General features: G+C 43.6%; 1 protein-coding gene across 1 annotated transcript in view; it reads left to right on the top strand.

The window, feature by feature from the left end:
* The window catches only part of ITPR2 (inositol 1,4,5-trisphosphate receptor type 2), a 366,766-nt gene extending 343,513 nt beyond the window's left edge, over positions 1 to 23,253 (top strand). The window contains exons 56-57 of the mRNA XM_050967887.1: positions 21,271 to 21,432; positions 22,035 to 23,253. Coding sequence (XP_050823844.1) covers positions 21,271 to 21,432; positions 22,035 to 22,121 — 249 coding nt within the window. The 3' untranslated portion in view covers positions 22,122 to 23,253. The remainder of the gene's footprint in view (positions 1 to 21,270; positions 21,433 to 22,034) is intronic.
* Positions 23,254 to 26,676: the final 3,423 nt, after the last annotated feature.

Here is a 26,676-nt window from a genome sequence, read left to right as displayed (position 1 = left end):
AATTACTTTTTAATAAGATGCATGCCAAATTGAGTAATTAGTTACCAAAGTAGTTATACCAAATAGCACAAAATCCAGGTGTTAAATAAGATCTGAGGTCTCACTAACAGGGTAATTTCCAAGGAAATGCAGTGGGTATTCATAAAATAAGCAATTAAAGAAATCTGCCTAATTTTCTAACTTATAGCTTGTTTTGAGCCTTACAAAACAGGAAAAAAAAGTTAGCATACACAAACCCATGTCATAGAACCTAATAGAATCAGACCTGTGAGTAAAGTTACAGGATTTGTTTCATGTGGTCTGAGAGCAGGAGATTCTCATATTTCTCTATTTATTTGTATATTTCTGGAAGGAGTGAGTGAAACTCTCTCTCTTAGAGGGGAAATTCATCAGGCACTGGACTTGAGCAGTTGCAATATGTAGTCCCCACATGCAAAAAAAAGGTATTCTTGGCCCTATCTCCCCAGTTTAGCAGGATGTTATCCAGTTCAAGCATTGATCAAGAATGAGAGGCCACTCTTTAGGAGTGTTCCCCTACCTTGTACTAGACTCTTTCCCCCCAAAAAATAACCAGTCCATAAGTTTGCTTTACTGTGCAGGGATCCTATCCTCCAAGATGCTAAGCATCTTCCACTTCCATCCAAGGTTCTTCAGTCAACCCACAAGTAGTTTACTGACCTGGTGTTGTGAGACAGAACAGTTCTGCTTGACTAGATGATGAGTTGACTAGACATGGGCCCTTCAGAATATAATGCAGGAGGGTAAATTGAGGGATTCCATAGGCTAAGTCCACCTCCAAACAAGCCTAGTTTTGGTGGCTAAAACTTATGCAAGTTATTTCCAGAAATCCAAAATTAGTTATTCACATGCTGTTGGAATTTAAGACAAAGGGCCTGTTCCCTTTGAAGTTAATACGGACTTTCACATTGATGTCAATGGGACCAGCATCTAATCAGGCTCACCTACAGATGTCATACTAATTTTTCTGCAAATAGCTTTTGCTTTACATGTACATACCTCCCTTGCACCATGGCCCAGGCCCCAGAGTTTGGGGGAGGGAGGTAAAAAACAAAACCACTTCCTAGTAGAAAAGAGTTAGCCCATTGCCTGCAGCTATAATGAACTCTTTAAAAACAACAAGCCTAAGATTCCCCTACAGAGAACAGAAACAGAGATTTGACATAGCCCATGAACAACTCTTCTTTTTGGTCCAACTAGTGGTAGAGTGGCACAATTACAGGCTGTCTTATTTCCTCTACATTTGAAAGACTTGAAGGCCTAAAGGTGAAGTAAGCTCCTTACAACCTGTTAGCGTTAAGCATTAAAGACTAGTGCTGCAATAAGAAATCCAGGAGAGTGCACCACTGATGTTCTCTGAGAGAGATACTCTATTTGGGAACTCCCATCCCCTTCTCCCCACTCCCACTTCTTCCCCCTAATCTGCTGGAGCCCAGGCAGACCTTCCACATGTGGCAAAGCTCCTCTTCTTTAAAGCTGTTGAGGAGGACGTAGGCTGAGGTGGGCATAGTTATGGGCAGAATTGTTTATATTTTGATTCTGATTTAGGGGATAGACATCCTGAGAGCTGGTTTGTCTGAGTTATCCTGAAGACCAGAGAGAGTAACACTTAGTGGTTTGGATCACTGCCCTGTGCTACTGTTATATTTTCAGAAGTTGGCACTAAACAAGATTACATCCTTTATTTTCCTCTCTGTTGTGGACAGAGAAAAAATTAAGCTTACTGAATTTGAATAACTTGTGTCTCATTGCACCATTTATCAAGATCTGTATTATGAGTTGCGTGTCAGATTTTTCTATTTGGTTCATGAAATCACCCTCTCTCTCTCTCTAGTTTGGCAGATGTTTGTATGATAAAAAGCTAAGATTACATCATCTTTAATAAAAGAGAAGATATATAGCATGTAGAAATCAGATTACCTTAGAGAAAGGAATCAATCAGGTTGGCAAATGGTATCTGTGGGACAAAGTGTAAAATGTTTGTTGTGTACAATAGTTATTGCAAAAATTTGTTAAGATGGTTAAAAATGCTGTATCAAAAACAGGAACCTTTTTGTTCAATTTAAATGACAGTGATGTATTTTTCACATCATGAAGTCTTGCAATATTACCAGCACAATTGGCTCAGAGGGCAGTTTGAGATAAAAGTATACATCAGATTGCAATTTGGATGCAGACAATTTATATATAATAGAACCCACTACTGTCACCCTACAAAATTCAGTTGATCAGGAATTGCATTACAGTTTTGAAAACTTGGTATTGTGGCTTGAAAGAGGCTCTAGAACAAAACAGGAAACTTTCAATGATATTTATTGAACCCCCTTTTTGTGTACAGTATTTTATTTACATGGGATTAAGATTTTCCTGTTTCGAATTTCCTTGTCACAATTTCACTTGCAGTACCCAACAGAATAACTATGGGTACTTGAAACTAAACGGGGTTGTTCTCAACATGAAAATGTGACTGGATTGTTCAGTATAGAACTGTATTTAAAAATATTGGTAATTTTTAAAACAGAACTGGGCAGTAGACAGTTCAAATATCCTATGTTTACAGAAATAGAGCTAGAGCTAAATACCTTGTGAATCTTTAGCTGCTGATACTGTTGTTTGTTCTTCTTTTATCGAGCTATGTTTACAACATCTAAAATAGATCATCATTCAAGATTTGAGTGAGTCAATATTTTAAACCCAAGCCAAAAAACTTTTTCTAGTTTCTGAGCACCTCCTGAAGTTAGTGATTGGTAGGTCACAGGAAAACACCCAGTGCCTTGCAGGATCTACTCTAATGCAGGCTTATTAGGCAAAACCATCAAAGGGACCTCCATTTGGCCTTCATTTTTATGCAGGGACCTGTGGATACAGCAAATGCATGCACAAAATCTATATGAGCTAGTGGCCTGCACAATTTGAAAATTTGACCCAGCATGGTTTAAAGTTTGTCATATTTGGGGTCACTTTTAAACCATCAAGTTTGAAGTAAACACAGGATTTTCTTCTCTGCTTTGATTGGTTAGACTGGAATAGCTATGTATGATTATTTTTAAAAATACTGTAGTTCTGTAATAAGTTCAATATAGTAAAAGTTCTAAATTAAAAAAAGAAGTGTTATTTTAAATTTGATATTGCACTGTGTCAAAATAGGCCCAAGCCCAAAATTCAGATCCAGATTTTAAACAGGGTTTGGGAGTATCTCAATTTGGAGTAACGCTGTTGCAGTTAATGGAATTATACTGCAATGGCATTATTCCAAATTGAGATTTAACCTGTGCAACTGAGAACAGAGTCAGGCCTTACGTATCCAACAAAAAAAGTCTTCAGCTGAATTTCTAAAATTACCTAGAGATTCTGCTACACCAGACTGAGGCTACAAGTGCCATCAGTTTTCACCTTGTAAAAGGCAAACTGACTTGGCAAGAGCATTAAGGTTAAGTGTAAAGAATATACATATGCAACAAGTATGAAACCAAAAGATCTACTCAAAACTTTTTGTGGGATAGTGGATAGCAGCAAGGTTTTATACCTGTTCTTTGTTCAGCTATACCAAACCCGTACTTCTACTGACACTAGCTGGCAAACATTTTTGGCATTTCCTGCAGAAAGGCCAAGGACCGAGTGAATTTACATCGAGACTAAACTACCTTTGTGATCTTTCCAGAGCACAGGCGATACCTGTTAGAAGGATAGCACACAGAATGCTTGCACGGCCATTACCCACACAAAAACTGAAAAAGTTTGAATCGTGACTCCAGTCTTCTCATTCTGGCACCTGCATGAGCACCCAGTCAATTTTTTTTTAAAAGTAGGATATTCAGTACAATAGAACTAATAATATGGTAATGTGTGAAGAGCAAGAATGGCATGGAATGGCACAAGCAGAAATATAATAGGAGTCAGTCCAGCCAACCAATGTATTCACTAAAATGCTCTGTTGGAAGTGGGTGGAGGGGAATGAATTTAACAAATTAAACCTATATAATTTAACAGCAGGACCAAGTTGAGTTGTAAAGAACAATTTGAGAGCCCTGTGTACTTTTACACAGAGATTCACACCACATTACCTATTCTTCCTCTTTCTGGTGAGGAAGTTGAAATTAAAGTGAATCATATGAATGGTACATTAAAAAGCTCTGAATTTAAGGATACATGCATTTAATGCCAGAATATTGAAGGCACATCCCTATGAGTAAAGTGAGAGCTAAAGATGCACTGGAATTTCAGATGTAATAGTAAATTTCTGCTTAGTAGTAACAGTCTAATGTCCACATACAGGCTAGGATTTACGGTTGTGTTTTGTACCAATATCTGGTTTAAAAAAAACAAGAACATTTATCATCTAATGTCTAGACCAGATGATGTTGCTTAGTGTATAAAACCCAGGGATTATTTTAAAATAATTTAGTTAACTCTAATCCAAAGTGTTTCTCTCAAAACATAGCCACTACCTATGCCTGACAAAGCTGTAGATAGATGCAAAGTAAATATCTGTCACATCTACTAGTAACTTCAGGAAAGTAAAAGAAGCAGCAATTTATTAAGTGCCAAATTCTAGGTTCAGATGTCATCAGTGGGAGTTATGAAGATATGTACAGGTGATCAATCCTCAGGTTTAAGGTAGAGATAATACAGAGAAATAGAAACAACTGAGGAGTGAGAAATGAAATGCACCACAGGAAGGAGGAGGATGTAAGAAGAAGGAAATTGGAGAGGGAAGGGAGTCTGGAAAGAACTGGGGCCTTCTGTGTACATAAAAGTTATGCTGCCAAAACTAAACCAATATAGTTAAAGCTGGACTTCCCCCAACCCCACTGGATGCAGTGTACCAATACAGCTATTCCCATACAGGATAGGGAATAAGCAATGCCACATAACTGTGTCCATACTAAGGGTTAGAATTATACAAATGTAGGGCTGGAAGGGAGCTTGAGAAGTCATCAAGTCCAGCCCCATGTGCTGAGGCAGGACAACCACTTGCCAAAAGCTTCCAGTGATGGGGATTCTACAGCGTCCCTTGGAAGCCTATTCCGGAGCTTAACTACTCATAGTTGGAAAGTTATTCCTAATATCTAACCTAGATCTCCATTGTTGCAGATTAAGCCCATTACTTATCCTACCTTCAATGGACATGGAGAACAATTGATCCCAGTCCTCTTTGTAAATAACCCCTAACATTTCAAGACTGTTTATCAGGTTCCTCCCCCCCATAGTTGTTTTTTCTGAAGACTAAACATTTCTATTTTCTTTTTTTAAACCTTATGTCAGGTTTTTTAAACCTTTCATCTCTTTTGGCCGTTTTCTAGAAGTGGAGTGCACAGAACTGGACGCAGTGCTCCAGCTGAGGCCTCATCAGTGCCCAGTAGGAGGGGGACAGTTACCTCCTGCAACTTACATAATAGACTCCTGTTAATACAGCCCAGAAGGATATTAGTCTTTTTCATAACTGCATTATGCTTTTTTGCTTGTTTTAAAATTTATGCTTGACAGTAACCCCCAGATTCTTTCCAGCAGTACTACTACTGCAAGCCAGTTGTTGCCCATTTTGTGCATTTGATTTTTTTCTTCCTATTTTCATTGTCTTGATTTCAGACCAATTTGTCAAGATCGTTTGGAATTCTGATCCTGTCTTCCAAAGTGCTAGCAACCCCTCCCAGCTTTGTCACCTGCAAATTTATTAACACACACATTCTCCACTCCAATATCCAAAGAATCGTTGTAGGGGTAGAACTACTTTAGCAAAACGTTACACCCTTAACTGCCAATTATACCAGTACAAAAATTGTCTGTAGAGCTCCCCCTGCCAGAGTCTTTCCCTGCTTCCAGGAAAGGCTCCAGCTGCTTTCTGTGGCAGGAAAGGCTCGAGCAGCAAGGAGTTAGCAGAACATTATACTGCTAAGGATAGCAGGTTAGACATGGGAGGCTCTCCTTGGTCATGGAGAGAGCCATGTAGGGTACATACCACAAGGGTTCAGGCATGTCTTTACTTGCCTGTCTACATTGCTATTTATACCTGTGCTAGGGGGGCATGCAGTGTATGTAATCTGCACACCACCATAAGGAGCATGCAGTGTCGACATTCCCTGCCTGAGTTAGGTAACCCCTTAGAATTAAAGGGAAACAACACTGTTGGGAGTGGCTAGTCCCCTAGCACATCCCCAGCTCATTCTCTCCCAACCTACAGATCTTCTACTTTGTGTAGTACCTATACAGGGGCTTCCATGGGGTCAAGAAGTAGTGTGAACAGTGTTTCAGAGGGTGGTGCCCTCTTCTTCTACAGCCCATGCAGAGCTACTGACTACTTACCCTCCACTCACAGCAGCAGCAAGGATGATTTGGCCCATAGCTGGAGTCGAGGGCAGTTAGAAATTAAACAAGTAGCAAGAATGCAGGGTTGGTTCAAACAGACATGTGGGGTAGAGCAAACTACAAAGCACAGTAGCTGGAGCACTCCCCGTGCAGAGGAGAGTAGACAGAAAAGTCCTAACTTAATACAGTTATGGGAGGGAAATACTGTATTCAATTGTACATCATATAATTAATACTGTACACGACGGCCAAAAGTGATTTTGGTTGCCTCCATTTTTGGGTGCCCCAACCTTAAGGGGGCCTGATTTTCAGGAATTGCTGGGCACCTTCCCTTTGAAAAATCTAGGCCTGTTAATATGTCAAATTGGGCCAAAAACAGAGGCATCCAAAAATCACTTTTGAAAATCTTGGCTATCGTGTGCTGACTATAGCTGGTTTAAAGATAAATAAATAAAAAAAAAAACACTTTGTCACACATAAGCAGAAAGTCACCCAACACCACACTGGAATGCCCGGATAATCATGCAGTGCATTTGGTATTTTGGAATCAAGTCTATACTCTAATCAAATGAAGTTAGTAAAGCAGACTGCAATTCTAGATGTCGATTGCAACCTCTCTCTTGTGACAAAAATATTTCTATTTTTTTCTCTCTCCCCCTCCCCATGCTGTGAAGATACGGAATGGATCAGCACAGTGGTAGCTCCAGCCATTAGTATAAAGATTTATCTGTAATTGCTGAGGTTTATTTTCCTTGTGTTATCACACTCAGTGCATACAGATGCTTAACACTTTGGAATTCTCTTCTCTATATTACAGAGGGCAGATTGCTTATCAAATACAGTCTTAACATTAAAGTGTCAAACAGGATTTGCAGAAAGCTATTTTGGTTGTAGTTTAGGGTGAATGTTTATCAAATGGTGGATTAGCTGAATCATACACTGAGCCAAATTATTGACTGTGATTAAATCACAAAATGGTTTAGCACTGTCATAATGTACAAGACAGTTTAAAGATTTACACTCCCTTTTTTCTACATTGGCTGTAGGAGCTCTATAACTAGAGATTTTAGGACCATATCTTGCCCTTAAACACGCCTGAGAATTTGAGCAAAGCAGGGTGCTGTAAGGGCCTATTTCTAGGTGTGAAAGTGACTTGCAGATCTATGCTTCGGATATAGATCATTGTCTAACTGAAACCTGCACTGCCTGAAATTTGTGTTCATGCTGCGAGACATCTGATGGATCATTCCCCAGCAGTATTTCCTAGTAATGGTTCTGATCATAAATATAGATCCAGAGTGAAATCCTGGCCCCACTGACTTCAGTGAAGCCAGAATTTCACCACAGGAGTACAGAACTGGAGAGTTGTTTATGACTGTATAATGTTAGAGGCAGGAAAGCATTGTGTACCTAAAACTGAAAGAGGCTTTGCCCATACAGCATCATAATGCCCCTTCAATATTGACTAATTAGTATGCCCCTAAAACAGTGAAATACTTATAGCATAGCAATGCGGCATACCTGACTAGTATGTAGCAAACATTACAATGACTACTGTAATAGACCTCATAGATTTTAAAGCCAGAAGGGACCACCACAATCATCTAGTCTGACCTGCACATCGCAGGCCACAGAACCTGACAGAACCTCACCTGCTCACTCCCGTAATAGAGCCCTAACCTCTCACTGAGTTATTGAAGTCCTGAAATCATGATTTAAAGACATCAAGGTACAGAGAATCCATGCTAGAATTACACTACTTTAAACCTGCAAGAGACCCGTGCCCCATGCTGCAGAGGAAGGCAAAAAAAAAACAACCACCCCCAGTGTCTCTGGGGATACATTCCTTCTCAACAAGAAGTATGGTGATCAGTTAGACCCTGACCATGTGCACAAGATCCACCAGCCAGACACCTGGGAAAGAATTCTCTGTAATAACTCAGAGCTTCCCCATCTTAGTGTCCCATCACCAGCCATTGAAGATATTTGCTGCTAGCAGTCGCAGATGCCATTGTAGGCAGTCTCCTCATACCATTCCCTCCACACAACTTATCAAGCTCAGTCTTGAAGATAGTTAGGTTTTCCCCCACACTGCTCCCCATGGAAGACTGTTCCAGAACTTCACTCCTCTGATGGTTGGCAACCTTCCCCTAATTTCAAGGCTAAACTTGTTGATGGTCAGTTTATATCCATTTGTTCTTGTGTCCACATTGGCACTTGACAAATAATTCCTCTCCCTCCCTGGTATTTATCCCTTCATGTATTTATAGACAGCAATTGTATCTCCCCTCAACCTTTTTTTGGTTAGGCTAAACAAGCCAAGGTCTTTGAGTCTCCTCTTATAAGGTAGGTTTTCCATTTCTGTGATCATCCTAGTAGTCCTTCTCTGCACCTGTTCCACTTTAAATTCAAATGGAAGGGATAGCTTAGTGGTTTGAGCACTGGCCTGCTAAACCCAGGGTTGTGAGTTCAATCCTTAAGGGGGCCATTTGGGGATTGGCCCTGCTTTGAGCAGGGGGTTGGACTAGATGATCTCCTGAGGTCCCTTCCAACTCTAATAATCTGTGATTCTTTAAACATGAGTGACTAGAATTAGACCCAATATTTCCAATGAGGTCTCACCAGTGACTTGTATAATGGTAACAACACTTTTCTCTGTCTCTACTGGAAATACGTTGTTGCTAGATAAGTGCAAAGGTCAGTCAAGTATGTGTCTCTTAGACCTGGTCTACACTACACGTTTAAACCGAATTTAGCAGCGTTAAGCTGAATTAACCCTGCACCCGTCCACACAACGAAGCCCTTTATATCAATATAAAGGGCTCTTTAAACCGATTTCTGTACTCCTCCCTGACAAGGGGAGTAGCACTGAAATCGGTATTGCCATGTCAGATTAGGGTTAGGGTGGCCGCAATTCGACAGTATTGGCCTCCGGGCAGTATCCCACAGTGCACCATTGTGACCGCTCTGGAAAGCGATCTGAACTCAGATGCACTGGCCAGGTAGATAGGAAAAGCCCCGCAAACTTTTGAATTTCATTTCCTGTTTGCCCAGCATGGAGCTCTGATCAGCACGGGTGGCGATGCAGTCCCAAATCCAAAAAGAGCTCCAGCATGGACCGTACGGGAGATACTGGATCTGATCGCTGTATGGGGAGACATCTGTTCTATCAGTGCTCCGTTACAGAAGATGAAATGACGTAGCATTTGAAAAAATCTCCAGGCTATGATAGACAGAGGCCACAGCAGGGACTCAGCAAAGTGCTGCGTGACAAGCGTAACGGAAAGCCAAAGAATCAAAGGGATGCTCATGGAGGAGGGGGGGGGGGGACTGAGGACTCCAGCTATTCCACAGTCCCCGCAGTCTCCGAAAAGCATTTGCATTCTTGGCTGAGCTCCCAATATCTGAAGGGTCAAAAACATTTTCACAGGTGTTTCAGGGTGTGTGTCATCAATTTACACCCTTCTCCCCTCCCCCCGAAAGAAAAGAGAAAAAAATCATTTCTCACCTTTTTTCAGTGTCACCCTATGTCTACTGCATGCTGCTGGTAGACGGGATGCTGCAGTGCTGAACACCAGCATCCCCTTCCCGGTGGCAGATGGTGCAAAATGACTGGTAGCCATCGTCATCATCAGCCCGTGAGTGCTCCTGGCTGGCCTCAGTGAGCTCGGCCAGGGGCGCCTGGGTAAAAATGGGAATGACTCCCAGTCATTCCCGGCAGATGGTACAAAAGGCTTGGTAACTGAACTCATCATAGCAGCTGGAGGCTGAGCTCCATCAGCCTCCCCCTCCCCCCCCGCCTTTCATGTCTAAAGAAGATTCTGTACTCCCTGGACTATCATAGCAGTTAGAGGCTGCCTCCCCTCATTTTATCTCACTAAAAAGTCAGTGTTTCTTATTCCTACATTCTTTATTACTTCATCACACAAATGGGGGGACACTGCCACGGTAGCCCAGGAAGGGTGTGGGAGGAGGGAAGCAACGAGTGAGATTGTTGCAGGGGCACCCCCTAGAATGGCATGCAGCTCATCATTTCTGCAGGATCTCTGGGGCTCTGACCCGGAGCAGCTGTGCTCTCTGATTCTTTAGTACACTTGCCCCATATTTTAGGCAGGACTGACTATTTTTAGACAAAACAGAGAAGGGAATGACCCGGGGAGTCATTCCCATTTTTGTCCATGCGCCCCCGGCCAACCTCAGCGAGGCCAGCCGGGAGCACCCATGGCAGCAGCAGACAGTACAAAAAGATTGATAATAGTCATTGCCAATTTACAATGGCAGACGGTGCAGTAGGGATGGTAACCGTCTCTGCTACCTTGCAAAGGCAAATGAATGCTGCTATGTAGCAGTGCAGTATTGTGTCTGTCAGCAGCATCCAGTACACATTCGGTGACAGTGATGAAAGGCAAAACAGGCTCCATGGTTGCCATGCTATGGCATCTGCCAGGGCAATCCAGAGAAAAAAGGGCGCAAAATGATTGTCTGCTGTTGCTTTCACGGAGGAAGGATTGAGTGATGACATTTACCCAGACTCACCCTCGACACTGTTTTTGCCCCATCATGCATTGGGATCTCAACCCAGAATTCCAATGAGCGAGGGAGACTGCGGGAACTATGGGATAGCTACAGGATAGCTACCCACAGTGCAACGCTCCGGAAATCGACACGAGCCTCGGTACATGGACGCACACTGCAGACAATGTGCTTAGTGTGGCCGCGTGCACTTGACTTTATACAATCTGTTTTAAAAAACCAGTGTCTGTAAAATCAGAATAATCCCGTAGTGTAGACATACACCTAAACACTTTGTTTCTTTCACCATAGCCCTAGGAGGTAAATAAATAACCCTTTGTAAAATAGTCATCATGACTTGTCTGGGATGCTGAAACAAATGTTAGATCCTTAGAGTCAATTTCCCCAATGTAACGCTCTAACCACTAGATTGTGGGCATAACCCAAGGATGTGGGTTATGCCCACAAACCAGCCACGACCACTTTCCCTCTATAGCTATATGGGAGGGGAGGGTCTCAGCTTTTTATTGTAACTTGGGATCACAGTCTAGGAAAAGCTAAGAACCATGCCACCTGCTTCCCAGGCACATCAGTGCAATAAAAGGCATATTGCATGTGACTAACATGACACTTCAAGCTTATGGTTAAGGGGGTCAGAAAACACCCATTAAACTGGCTTAATATTTCTAGTTTTTCCCTGCCCTATGCATTGGCCAATTTCATCTCACTGTTTTCTAGCTTTTAAAAGCTCAGCCCAATCTTCCCTGCCGGTTGCTGTTGATCTCTCTCTCTCCCCCCTACTAAACCAGAGATATCCCCCTCCAGTTACTCAGGAGGCAAGGACTCAGCTCAGCGGGAGAGCTCAGCTGAAGCCAGTTGGCTGCACAGAGGTATGGTTCAGCAAAGACTTTGCCCGGAGAGTTTCTGTGCTTTGTTAAATTCCTGCAGTCTTTTCTCCTATTGAAGTCTTTATTTAAAAAAAAAAAAAAAAAAAAAAAAAGGCCAAAAGTTTTCCCGCAAGTGAGGACCAGCTCTATTTCCACCAAGTAAGTCACAGGAGGGAGAAAAGTGTATTGAAAGCTTCATGGGGGCAGATGTGCAGAGCTTCTTCTGAATACACTTCCTCTAAAGGAAAGGGCTGGAGGCATCTCAAGCAAGGCAAGTAGCAGTGCCTCCAAAACACTACAGAGCCCCATGCAGGGCCAACTCCAGGCACCAGCTCAGCAAGCAGGTGCTTGGGGCAGCCACGGGGAAGGGGCAGCATGTCCAGCTCTTTGGCGGCAGGTCCCTCGGTCCCTCTCGGAAGGAAGGACCTGCCACCGAAGACTGAAGCAGCAGCAGTAGAGCTCCCGCTGATTGCGGCTTTTCTTTTTGGCGCTGCTTGGGGCAGCAAAAACCCTGGAGCCAGCCTTGGCCCTATGGATCTGCAGTCAAACTCTGCAGTCCCATCAAGCAACATGCCTCCATCCCATGGAAGGATTCAGCAAGACAGGGCAGCAGTAATGTCTGTTGAAGCACTTCTGGGAGGGGAAAGGGGGAGAGAAGCACTGCTGACTCGCCACATCAAGTGTCTGCCCTGCTTGTGCACAGTCTCTTTGGATAGCACCACTTGCTTCTTTCAGCTGAGCTGAACAGCTCATGGAGTGGAGGCTGCAGCTACTTTCTGCCCCAGAAGCCTTCCTGCTTGGCTGACATTGCACCCCAGGATCCCTAAGCACGTGCGCGCGCGCGCACACACACACACACACACACACACACACACACACACACACACACGGGCCCTGCTCCCTTAGGGCACATAAGCTTTTCATTCTGTTTGTACTGGCCCATGATTGGATCTCCTCAGCCCGAGTACAATGCAAGTGGTAAAACATGGGCAGAAACCTGGCTTGAATTCAGCCCTGTTTAAGAAACTATGTTTAAATTCTTAAGTTGTCCCTCTACTGTCCAGCCAGATACAGATGGTTTAGACTTTCCAGCCATATAATTTTTGCTCTCTGAGTTTGCTACGTTGGACTTTATCTCAGGTTAATTTGTTGCCAATCATAAGCTGAGCCGTAAGCTAAAGCACAAAACATTTCTAGCCTGGAACAAATGTTTGCAGTGTCCCCACTACCTGTTACACACGTTAACTGGCAATCTTTAAATTGAGGTAAAAGTCTGTGTAGATATAGGGTATGTCTACACTATGGGATTATTCCAATTTTACATAAACCGGTTTTGTAAAACAGATTGTATAAAGTCGAGTGCATGCAGCCACACTAAGCACATTAATTCGGTGGTGTGCGTCCATGGTCCGAGGCTAGCATCGATTTCTGGAGCGTTGCACTGTGGGTAGCTATTCCGTAGCTATCCCATGGTTCCCGCAGTCTCCCCCGCCCCTTGGAATTCTGGGCTGAGATCCCAGTGGCTGATGGGGCAAAAATCATTGTCGCAGGTGGTTCTGGGTAAATGTCATCACTCATTCCTTCCTCTGGGAAAGCAACGGCAGACAATCATTTCGCACCCTTTTTCCCTGGATTGCCCTGGCAGACGCCATAGCACAGCAACCATGGAGCCCGTTCAGGTTTTTTTTTTTACTGTCACCGTATGTGTACTGGATGCCGCTGACAGAGGCGATACTGCAGCGCTACACAGCAGCATTCATTTGCCTTTGCATGACAGCAGAGACGGTTATCAGTTGTTCTGTACTGTCTGCTGCTGTCAGGGTGCCCCTGGCTGAGGTCGGCCGGGGGTGCAAAGACAAAAATGGGAATGACTCCCCGAGTCAATCCTTCCTTTATTTTTAGATACCATAGAGTCAGTCCTGCCTAGAATATGGGGCAAGCGTACTAGAGAACCAGTGTATCAGAGAACCAGAGAGCACAGCCGCTCCGTGTCAGATCCCGCAGAAATGATGAGCTGCATGCCATTCTAGGGGGTGTCCCTGCAACAACCCCACCAGTTGCTTCCCTCTTCCCCAAACCTTCCTGGGCTACCGTGGCAGTGTCCCCTCCATTTGTGTGATGAAGTAATAAAGAATGCAGGTATAAGAAACACTGACTTGTTACTGAGATAAAATGAGGGAGAGGCAGCCTCCAGCTGCTATGATAGTCCAGGCAGTACAGAATCTTCTCTTCACACATGAAAGGGAGAGGGCTGATGGAGCTCAGCCCCCAGTTGCTATGATGAGAACAGTTACCAGCCATTCTGTACCATCTACTGGGAATGACCAGGAATCATTCCTATTTTTACCCAGGTGCCCTCAGCCAGCCTCACCTGAGGCCAGCCAGGAGCACTCACAGGCTGATGATGACGACAGATAGCAGTCATATTGTACCATCTGCCACTGGGGAGGGGAGGGGAGGGAAGCGGATACTGCTCTTCACTGCCACAGCATCGCGTCTACCAGCAGCATTCAGTAGACATAGGGTAACATTGAAAAAAGTCAAGAAATGATTTTTTTCCCTTTTCTTTCACGGGGAGTGAGAGGGGTAAATTAACGAGCTATACCCTGAACCACCCCGGACAATGTGTTTGACCCTACAGGCATTGGGAGCTCAGCCAAGAATGCAAATGCTTTTCGGAGACTGCTGGGGATTGTGGGATAGCTGGAATCCTCAGTACCTCCTCCCTCCATGAACGTCCATTTCATTTTTTGGTTTTCCGTTACGCTTGTCACACAGCACTGTGCTGTGGACTCTGTATCATAGCCTGGAGATTTTTTTCAAATGCTTTGGCATTTCATCTTCTGTAATGGAACTCTGATAGAATAGATTTGTCTCCCCATACAGCAAACAGATCCAGTATCTCCCGTACTTTCCATGCTGGAGCTCTTTTTGGATTTGGGGCTGCATCACCACCCGTGCTGATCAGAGCTCCACGCTGGGCAAACAGGAAATTAAAATCAAAAGTTCGCGGGGCTTTTCCTGTCTACCTGGCCACTGCATCCAAGTTCGGATTGCTGTCGAGAGCGGTCACAATGGTGCACTGTGGGATACCGTCCGGAGGCCAATACCATCCATTTGCGGCCACACTAACCCTAATCTGATATGGTAATACCGATTTTAGCGCTACTCCTCTCGTTAGGGAGGAGTACAGAAGCTGATTTAAAGAGCCCTTTATATCGATATAAAGGGCCTCGTTGTGTGGACGGGTACAGCGTTAAATCAGTTTAACGCTGCTAAAATCAGTTTAAACGCGTAGCGTAGACCAGGCCATAGCCTATAGAGCTTGTCCATGCTAAGGAGAGAAGTGTATTTTTTAAAATAGGTGATAGCTAAAGCATGAGAGATACTAGTTTTAGAGTCCTAGGATGAAATCCCACCCCCATTCAAGTTAATTAGATTTCACTCCTAGTTTAGACAGGGCAAAGTTGTAGTTTTAAGATGTGTTAGCTGGTCAAGATGAACCTAAGGCTGAGCTCCAGAGCAAATGTCAAGGAGTAGCATTCAGCCTAGCCTTTACAAAAAAGAGTTAACTTGCTCAAGTTAGCTGGCAAATAATCAACTGAAGGTAAAAATAACTAACGTACATAAGCAGTCAGTGTGACAGTCTTCCAGCACTAGTGTAGAAATTTCGCTATAAACCCTCTCTGCAAAGAAACCTCTGCAATTTGCATTTTGAAATCTTCTAGAGTTTTGTGATGCATTATTTAGTCTCCATTAGCAAGTGCTGTCAGTATGGAGGACTATAGCATCACAGAATAAGGCAGCATCCATGGCCTGGATCATCTTTTCACACTATCTTGTGATAAAACTTTGCAATTCACAGTGCATCGAGAAAGCGAGTTAATATTGACCAACAGAAGTAAACAGTTCAGCAAGGGAATTTAAATAACCACGTGTTATGAGATTCAGCCTATTCAAAGCATATATTTATAAATAAGTGACTGCTGGAACAGAATGTATTTCCTACTGTTCTGATGAATTTCAAGTTCACTTAAAGTTTTGAGCTATAAAAATGCACAGTTTGACTGTACTGTGGATGGGGGGGGGCAAGTGGGGCAATTGGATGTCGGAGGCTCCCCCTGGCCCCACGTTCCCCCATCCCCTGGCACCTCAACATGTCACGTCCAGGGACAGCCCTGGACAGAGCTAAAGCAGCGTGGCTCGGGCGGGGCCTGAGCTCCTCCCACTCAGAGCCACGTGGTAAGGGCGCGGGGCTGCGAGCTGCAGCCGACCAGCAGGAGCTGAGCTCCCAATGGAGCCACACCACTGCAGCACTATCCAGGGCCACTCCTGGACGCAGCGCGCTGAGGCTCTGAGAGAAGGGGGAGGCAGGGGTAAGCAGCATAGTAAGGGGTCAGGGGGGTTGGATAAGGGGCAGGGAGTCCTGGAGACTGTCAGGTCATAGGGAGGGGGCAAAGGTTTGGGGGGGGAAGTCCAGGGACAAGGGGTTGGATCATGGGTATTCCAGGGCTCTGACAGGACTTGTCGGGAGTGGGGGTGGAGGATAGGGGTTGGGGCAGTCCGGGAACAGAGTGGAGGGGGAGGTCGGGAGGGGTGGGGTCTCGGGGAAGCAGTCAGGGGGCAAGGAGCAGGATGGGTCAGGGATTCTGAGGGGGGCAGTAGGGGGCAGGAAGTGGGTGGCGGTTGGATAGGGGCAGGACCAGGCTGTTTAGGGTAGGGAAGGCTGTTTCCTACCCTATAGCTCATTCAGCAGTTTGAGGCTTGCAGACAGCTATTTAACACAAAGAGCCAAGCTGTTATTTTTTCCCTTAGGGCTACCATCCCTTTCACTTCTCAAAATGCCAAATTATAGTCTACATTTAATTTCAGTGCCATAGAGAGATTCATGTCAGGGGAGGGTAGCTTCATTTAAAATTAGCCACTTTAACAGTGATAGAGCCAAGAGAGCCATGGGGGAGGGAATACATGAGAAGAGCAATATCCTACACCACCTGCCTCCTTCCCAACCCTACCAAGGGAGACCCCCCCTCCCCGGATTCCCCAAGACTCTAGAGGGGTTAATTCAGTGGTTCTCAAATGTTTGTACTGGTGACCCCTTTCACATAGCAAACCTCTGAGTGTGACCCCCCCTTATAAATTAAAAACAATTTTTTATATATTTAACATGATTATAAATTTTAGAGGCAAAGCAGGGTCTGAGGTGGAGGCTGACAGCTCACGACCCCCAGTAATAACTTTGTGACCCCCTGAGGGGTCCCGACCCCCAGTTGGAGACCCCCTGGATTAATTTAACGTTAGCACCCTGTGTCCATTCACATGCATGTGCTATTTTGAGCATTTCAGTTTTCACAACATAGGCTCATCCCTGATTCTGGAACAAGCTCAAATGCTCAGTTCATGGAGGATGTACATAAGCTATACTAAAGACAAACCCACAGTAACCGTCTCCAGTTTGTGAGGGACCCCGTGGAGCCAGTCTCTAGGAAACAACCTCCATGAATTTATCTAGTCCATTAATGGCTATTAGCCAGGATGGGTAAGGAATGGTGTCCCTAGCCTCTGTTTGTCACAGGGTGGAGATGGATGGCAGGAGAGAGATCACTTGATCATTACCTGTTAGGTTCACTCCCTCTGGGGCACTTGGCATTGGCCACTGTCGGTAGACAGGATACTGGGCTGGATGGACCATTAGTCTGACCTACTATGGCCATTCTTATGTTCTAAGCTAAATGAACCCAAAGTTATGGAGAGAGTTATGAGTCAAGGAAGCCAGCAGAGTATCAGAAACCTGGAAAAAATCTCTGACTGGATGGGCTCAGGCGTTTGGTCACAAGCTGAGGTGGTTCAAAAGTTTTGGATTTATTTTAAGCAGTTTTTTTTAATTATTTCTTTAAATAATCAAGCACAGCAAGCAGCAAAGATTTGGCCACACACTTCTGAAACCCCAAGCCATGTTCAGGTTTTGGCAGACTAATTTCAGTTTTTCAATTAAAAAAAACAAATTTTGAAGTAAAGCAGACATTGTCTATGATTTTTTTCTGCTTTTAAAAAACCCCTAGTTTTCGATCCAAAAAAAGTTTTGACGGAAAATATTCATCCAACCCTTTTAATGAGCTTTACTGCCTTTTAGCACTACCTGATGCTGAGAACCAGTGATACCTTGTAAAAGTGACTTGAAAAGAAGTTCTCTCAAAACTGGGTTTGTGCCAACATGCGGAAGGTTTTTAAATGTTTATTTTTCCCAGGGCCACCTGGGGGAGGGGTGCGCAAGTAGGGCAATTTGCCCTGGGCCCCACAGGGGCCCCCACAAGAATATAGTATTGCAACTTTTTTTTTATGGAAGGGGCCCCTGAAATTGCTGAATCCTCTGGGCGGCCGTGACTGTGGACGGGGTAACATTAGCCTCTGTGTGGGGTCAGCAGCCAAAGAGCAATATTCTCCCTGCTCTGTAGATAGAGCTCTGAACTGCCAAATGAGAGACCTGTGTTCAGTTGTTTGACGCATCACTTCTTGGACTGCCAGGAAGTGCTGTGCAAAAGTCAACAGTTTCACTTCACAGGGTCACTTTTCCATGCAAATGCATCAGCTGGCTCAGGTCCTCTCACAACAGTCCAAGCTTTTGGTCCTCAACCGACCTTTTGGCTTGACTTTGTCCAAGTCTCCTAGTTTGTAATTAAAGGCACAGCCAGCTGAAATGGGTTTTGTTAAGCGTTTTTCCACAGCTTTACTGGCCAGGGCTGGCACACTGTAGAAACATAGCTGAGGAGAGGAGGGGCTCTTAGCCCACTTTCACTGATCCTAGGGCTGAAGTGATTTAGAGCTGCTCTAAATTATGTGAGCAGTAAAGGACCTGCAGGGACCACTGCCCAATCTTCAGCTACTGCAGAGTGCCATGTACTTCAGCCCCACCTACCCTTCGCCCCCACCCCCACCCCCCCAAAAAAACCCACAAGTCCTCTTTTTAGAAGGTAGGGGAGCAAGTTGGCATGGGGGCATAGAGCAGGCAGACTGAAATTATACCCTAACATTTCCAGCACCAAAAATTATTTCAAATATATATCATGTTCCTGTGACTATTGCAGTGCTGCATAGGTTAAAAACCATGAAAAAAACAACTGCCCAATAGCCACTTTAAAAAAAAAATCAAAACAAAGGATTGTATTTTGGAGAAGCAGAGAATAGGAAGAACAATGGGCATTTCACAACACTGACATCAGTGCTCAGCAGTACAAGAGCAACAAGTCTGAAATGACTCCCATCTTGCCAACCTTGGTCAAGAAAGTTTACCTTGATTCTCAGCCTTAGCAAAAGGGAGTAGGTACCACATCTATTTGCTGCCTTCTATGATAATGCACTACTGTGTTTCGTAATCTTAGACTCTTCAAGCGAGAGACACTAACAGATAAAAATATGACAGTTTTCCAGGAATATGCCAATCAAAATGGAAGTAGCTTCAGTGGGGTTTGCTGCACCACTTTTGAATTTGCGTTCTGCAACTATTCTGTCAGACAAGTTTATGGACAGATGTATTTGCAAAGATAGGCATCAGTCCAGCAGTGCACTTTCACATGAGTTTGATTTTAAGTACAAGATTGTCCTTTCAGTTAAAGTATATGCTGAAGTTCTTTGAATACTAGAAGATTCATGGAAAATTAATGTTAATCTTATAATCGTAAGTGTATATACCTGAATCATGGAATTGAAAATACCATGCAATCTGTGTTCAATGAAAACTCACCAACAAAGCTGGTGAAATAAGACTGTGATTTGAATGAATTATCACCCACAGAAAAGTGAATTGTGCATGCACAATAAATCATCATGAGATCCCTATGTTTACAAAGCACAGAACCAGGGAAGGCTACATTTCACAAGCATGTGGGACTGACAGCTAGGTACTACAAAATGTAATGAAGCTGCACAGTCTTATTCCCTTTGCATTTTGTAGTTTTAGTGTGACAGGACCAAGAACAGCTGGACAGAAATGTATTAGAAACCTCAGATTAAGTAGAGAAACAAACCCTGAGGGTTTCAAGTTTACTTTTAGATTTTCATGGTGCAACCAAAATAAAAGACTAGCAGAGTCTGTTGCTATGTTCTCCTTCACCTGCATGTTCTTCAAAGAGCAAAACCTAACAATATAAGCAGGACAGCTCTAGGCTCCAGAGCATCTTGGGTTGGTTTAGGCTCCAGAGTAAGCAGCCCTCATCTGTCTGGGGAAAATAGATCTAGCTGGGTGGAGGGTCCCTAAGGCTTCCTGCTACTGCAGGGTGTAATGGGAGCCTGGAAGGAACCTGCTCTAGAGCACATCTTGTTGTCCTTTAAAAAGGTGCCACATGCACACCACTACACTGACCTGCTGCCAAGAGGTACGGCTTTGATCTAACCCACTTGTGTGTGGAACACGAGCCCCTGTGATGCAACATGCCACCAGACAGGAGAACCAGTTTCCCATTTAAGGAACACTGGACTGTAATCCTGCTCTAAAACTGCAGGACTCCTTGGGCTCCTCTTCCCATTCCCCACACAGGGCAGAATTCTTCCCCCCTCCCCATATATCCATTATATCCTGCATGCATACTCAAGAACAGTGCAGCCATCCCAAATGAATGCTCAAAAATACCCTTTATGCTACTCCACTCCATCTTCCATATCCCACTCATTACATTTTTTTACTGTGTCTAGATCAGTGGTGCTCCAACTTTTTCAGTCACACCCCTCCCCCCTTACCAGTAAATCAGTCTGTCTGCACTCTTCCCCCTCTATTACTTCACAGTCAAGGCTTCCTCAGCAGAGGAGCTTGGGCTGACTGCGGAGCTGGGGGCAGAACTGGGGATGGGGGAGGAGCTGCAGGTGGGGGTGGAGCTGGTTGGGGGCAGAGAAGGAATGAGGGCAAAGCCTGGCTGGGGGCAGAGTGGAGCAGCAGCTAGGGGTGGAGCGGAAATGAGGGCAGAGCCCAGCTGGGTGCAGGGGGTGGAGTGGAGCCACATCTGGGTTTGGAACTGGCCTGGCAGTGGAGAGGGACTGGGGCAGATCTGGGCCTGGAGGCAGAGCAGGACTTTGGGCTGAACGGGGGCTAATGGAGGAGCAAGGCTAGAGGCAGAGTGAGGCTGGAAGCATGGTGCGCCCTCCCTGCCCCCCATGGAGGCTGGTCCTGCCCCTGCCACATGGCACTGCCCCCACCCGCAGTATTCCTCTGTCCCACCCTAAGGGTGAGCACTGGTCTATATTTATAGACCGAGTATACATAAAGGTTGGATTCCAAGGATAAGGCAGCTTGGGATGAAAAATCTGGCCTCATTGAAGTCAATGGGAATTGAGTCAGTGACTTCAGTGCAGCCAGGATTTTTCCCTAGCTATTTTCTTTGCAGACAGAAAACATTTAACAGTGTAAAATATTGTAATTTCTTGTTTTAACGTTTCTTAATCTCTCGTGCTGTGCATCAAACGCAGCAGAAATCCGAATGATTCTCTTTCTGGAACTTCAGGCTAACAGCATTAGATAAACCCAGATTAATTTTTTTTTTAATATATTCACATGTAGGAGAAGAATTTGGACTGGTTCCCTCGAATGCGAGCCATGTCCCTGGTTAGCAGTGAAGGTGACAGTGAGCAAAATGAAATTAGAAACCTGCAAGAAAAGTTGGAATCAACCATGAGTCTTGTAAAACAACTGTCTGGTCAGCTTGCTGAGCTCAAGGAACAGGTAAGTGTTTTTGAGCTGGGTAGAAAATGGACATATGAACACATGTTAGAGAACTAGTTTTTGTCTTAGGTCATGGTCAGGACCCTTTTGTATAAGAGACTTGTCTTAGAAATGTTTTATTCCTGACAAAGCTTAGAGTAGGTGCACAGATACAGTTCTGGAAAGACTTTTTATTCCATTAAACACAACTAGAGAACAGGTAAGCAAGAAATTGAATTTTGAAACCCTAACAGCCAGGTAGGGGGAATCCACTTACTAGATAATGTGACTGCAATATTATATACAAGTCACATTTTTTTTTTGAGCTTTGTATAGGAAATAGCTGCAAACTAATTGAAATTGTTTTAGTTCAGCTCTCTGAAGTTACAGCCTGTACCTGTTCTCCTACCCCTTCACGCACACGTAAGTCCATTCTTTGCATGACACAATCTCATACTTCAAAGAAATCCTGTACTCAGTTTTTAATGATGAAAAAATTGCAGTTATTTTGCTTACATGTACTTTGCAAAAATGCCCCTCTAATGCTGTTGCACTGTAATTGCATGTGCTGCTGCTAAATAATAGTAAAAAACCTCTCATCTTTATCTCCCTTTCCACCTTAGATGACAGAACAAAGAAAAAATAAGCAGAGGCTGGGCTTTCTTGGATCAAACACACCCCTTGTGAATCATCACATGCCACCACACTGATACCATGGGGAGAAGCCGTGACTAGCCTTTCATCGGTATTCCTGCTTGATTACAGAATAAAAAGCTGAGATTGAGAGGAGTGAACAGTGCCTATTGTTGCAAAGTTCAAAACAACCAAGTGCCAAGATGTTAAGTGGTTTAGCTCTGGGAACAATTTGTAACTGTTTTTCATGGTTGAAAGGGACCAAAACCTAGAATGCAAGAAATACAAGGGAGTTCTTCTGTATTCATTCTGCGGGCTAAACTCTGCTGGGTTTACATTCTGCAACTCAATTGGCTTCAATGGGGACTGTATACAATGCAAATCAGGGCATTATTTGGCTGTGTTCTTGAAGTTAATTTAAGATTTCTTCTCAAAGTAATGGAATAACCAAGGTGTGGGGGAGGAGGAATAGTTTACCACCACAAATGCAGCAGCCCTTTTCAGAATCAGAAGTTATTTCTTGTTTTATTTACCAGATAGCAACATCTGTTATATTTGCTTGTGTTTACTTTTTTTTTTTTTAATATTACCATAAATACATCAGCAGGAGGTGTTATAACATCACTGCAAGTTAACTTCTGTTAGAGGCAAAAAAAAAAAACCCCTATGCTTAGACAAAAAAAAAAAAGTGGCAAAGAAAAGCATTAGTGCTTTTGAATTTTAACTGTCATCATGCAATTTCTTATTTTTGACATGGAGCACAATGGATTTACAGCTGTGGGAACTTGGAATTAATGCACAGAATGTGACAACATAACTAGAAGTGATTTTTCTCCTGGAATCAGATGTTCTCTATTAATGTAACTGCAAGTGGAGATTTCACATATTATGATGTTAAATCATGTTTTAAATTCAAGCTTGAAAAAAGGATTTAGAACAAAATGTATTTTAAAATTTGTATTGAGGTGACTTTTTTTGGTAAGAAGCTTAAAAATGACTACCTAAAAGGAATTGTAATGGTGTCATTACCTTCCATAAACACACCGTAGGCGCTATTTGACATAAGTAAATTAGGGCCATATTTTGCTATCTTTACTCAGTCCTAGTTTCAGTGGGAATGTTGCCTGGATTATAAATCTGTTCCTGCTTGCCTTTCGTGCATGGAACTCCCATTGATGTCAGTGGAAGATAGGGTGACCAGATGTGCCGATTTTAGGATCTTTTTCTTATAGGCTCCTATTACTCCCCACCCCCTGTCCCAATTTTTCACACTTGCTGTCTGGTCACCCTGGTGGAAGATGATCTTGCTGGATTGGGCCCTCAAAACAGGACTGTAGTGTCCAGCTGCAAGATTGCACTTTTCAGCTATATTATTCTAGCGGTTTGAAAGTTACAAGGTTTCTTAAACTCCAAGAGACTTTTAGCCTTAGGGAGAGGTTTTCAAGGTACAAATGGGAGTGGGGGACTTAAATCCCTTTGAAAATCAATAGGCATTAGGATCTGACTGCCCTTTGTGCCTTTGAAAAGTCTCCCCTTTAATTTTTAAGAGCAGGGTATTTAGCAGGCATCAGTAAGGGATTTAAAGAGGCATTCATTAGAGCTGCTTGGGAAATCATTTCTCTGCCCCCCTCCCCACAAAATTTCAGGGGCAAAAGGAAATAAAAAAATTAATGTCAAAAAAGACTTACGGTTTTCAATCACTGACAAGCCAAGAAAGTTCATTTTTAAAGCAGAAATGGATCTTTCTAGTTTTCATTAAAAAGCCTTTTTTGTTTGGTCAAAAAGTTTGATCAGTTTTTAACTAGCTCCAATATTCATTTTAAAAAATAGGTAAATGTTACTGTTATAAAAGCAAGTCAGGTGAGAACTGGCAGGACTGGAAAAAAAGATGGGACTTCTCTCTCCTCTGATTACACACACACACACACACACACACTCTCCACACCCTTTTATGGCTGTTCCTGGAAGCCATATCTTTCACATAGGATAAAGGGAAATTTTAGGGCCTCAGTTACAAAAAGGGAGGTCTATATGTGTCTTCAGCACTTCGACACTCTACAGGTCCTGACACAGGCTTAATTCTGAGAGGCACTAAACACAGCTCGATCCTGGAAGTGTATTTCCTTATCAGAAATGCAGATCCCAACTTGAGCCTAGTCTGTGTGCAGTGGTAGCCAAAATGTGTGTTACACACAATGTGTACCATTGTGTGCCACTCTACATGAATGAGCAGGATCTACAGGGGTGAAGTTTACCTTCTTCAGAGATCCTCAGACTATACAGCTAGGAGTTTGCATCTTATGATAGATCCATAAGGCCACAAACCCTTCACCCTGAGGAGAGGGCAATAGAAGCTCCATGAAGGGAGCCTCTTTTCCCTTCTGAGACGCTTCAAACATGGAATAGTATGATTTGGCCTTCACTAATTAAAAATGATGAACCTCTAAGGTTTGTACAAGTAACATGCTAGAGCCCTACACTGGGGTTTGCAGCCTCCAATGTGTCTGTTGTAGTGCAAACAACTAGAGTAGATGCAGTGGACCAGTGTAAACCATGACTTGCTTGAAACCAAGGTAAGCTGCACCAGGATCAGTTGTGGTTTACACCACTGGATTGCATTTGTACTGAGGCCTGGTGTGCACTAGAAAATTAGGTCAGTTTAACTACCACAGTAAGGGATGGGAAAGATCCATACCCCTGGGCAGCATTGTCAAGCCAACTAAGTCCTTGTCTAGACAGCACTAGGTTGATGGAAGCATTCTTCCATTGACCTAGCTACCACCTCTCAGGGAGGTAGATTACCTACACCAACAGGAGAACCTCTCCTGTCAGCATAAAGAACGCCTACACTGAAGCAGCGCCGCAGCTATGTCTACACTAGCACTGTTGTTGATGAAACGTATGTCGCTCAGGGGTGTGGAGGAAAAACAAAAACACCCTCCCAACCAACAGACGTGCCGGTGGACAGAGCTATGTCAGGGGGAGACGCTTTCCTGCTGACATCGCTACCGCTGCTCATTGGGGGTGGTTTAATTATGTCGACAGGAGAGTTCTCTCCCGTCGGCATAGAGTGGCTACACAGGAGGTCTTACAGCAACGCAGCTAGATCAGTACAGCTGTGCCACTGTAAGGTCTGTAGTGTAAACATGGCCTTAGGGTATCACTTCAGCTACACTGATGCAGCTACATCAGTGACTGAAACCAAAATTTAGAGAATGCCAGATTTTCCTCTTCTCACTTTCCCTGGTGTAAATAATGAAGTCAGTGGAGTTATAGCTGTAAGACTGGTATAAGTTAGAGAATCCCACCATATCATTTTTAATTTACTTTAGATTTGATAAACTGTATAAAGTAGTCAACTATTTCAATATCAACTCCTTCTTACACTTATCAGCTGTTAAAAGTAACATTTATTGAAACTAAAACACATTTATGATTGTTATTTGTGGGGGGGGGAGAGGAGTGGGATAATACTGGAAGTAGCTGGCACTTGTTTACAGTTAGAAAACCAACCAAATGATTGCACAAGAAGGGAGGTTTTTGCTGTATGAGCTGGAAAACTTGAGAACAGACTTATTTGTGCACTAAATTCCTGATTGCAGTTCCAAGCTGCAAGCGTTCTCTCTACCCTCAATCCTCACTAACATTTCCCTTCCTTACAAGAACTCATCTATTACAGCACTGCTGTTTAGATGAGATCTAAAACTGGAAAGAAAAAAAAAAGTTGTAATAGACACCAGCTAATGTTTGCCCCAGTGCCTTTCTGATGTTTATTGCTTCTGAGACAGACCTCCTTAATCAATAAGAGTAGGAAATGCTACTTGCACAGATTGTAAATATCTTTCACTTGTGTTTGACATGCCTACTACTTCTGCTGGAAGGTCACTGCAGCCCTTACTCACATGAGTAATCGTTACACAGGCAAGTAGTCCCATTAACTTCAGCGGGGGACACTTACATGATTAACAACTGCAGGACCAATTTCCAGGCCTTTAAGGGTTCAAAAAAAACCAACCACCCCCCATTGATGAATTCATGGAAGATAATGGGGTGGGGTGAAATCACTTTTATACACATTTGTAGGTATATCTTTGTTTAATGAAGCCAAGATGTCTTATTCCTATGCAAGTATCAATAACATATTTATACAAAATGATTGAAACTATAAACATCTATGAACTTTCAGTGCCTTAGAGGGAATAGCTTAACTATTTGACAGTTAAAATCTATGTAAGTCCATTGCTGCTGACTAACTTTTTTTATTAAAAGTTGTCATTTTATACGTGTTCGTTTCTGTATATTCCATTGCAGAGCCGTGCAAGTGTGTGTTGCTGAATTAATATAGTTTTAGAAGAGTTGGGGTGTTTGTACTCAGGGCTGACGAGGGGGGAGAAGCTGGTACAAATTACCAGGGCGCTCCGGAAGGGGACCTGGGGCCCGGCTTCGTCAGCCCTGTTTAGCCAGTCCGCCCTTGCTGAGGAGCACGAAAAAAATTTTTCACCGGGGCCCGAACCCACTCTCGGCAGTCCTGTTTGTACTGTAATGGTGTAGTACAGGGGTCGGCAGCCTTTGGCACGTAGCCCATCAGGGTAATCCCCAGCGGATTACCCTGATGTGTCACGTGCCAAAGGT

Source organism: Gopherus flavomarginatus, chromosome 1 (genome assembly GCF_025201925.1).
Source record: "Gopherus flavomarginatus isolate rGopFla2 chromosome 1, rGopFla2.mat.asm, whole genome shotgun sequence".
Taxonomy (NCBI): Eukaryota; Metazoa; Chordata; order Testudines; family Testudinidae; genus Gopherus; species Gopherus flavomarginatus.
The sequence above is the reverse complement of the archived record's forward strand: the minus strand, read 5'-3'. Positions and strand labels throughout refer to the sequence as shown.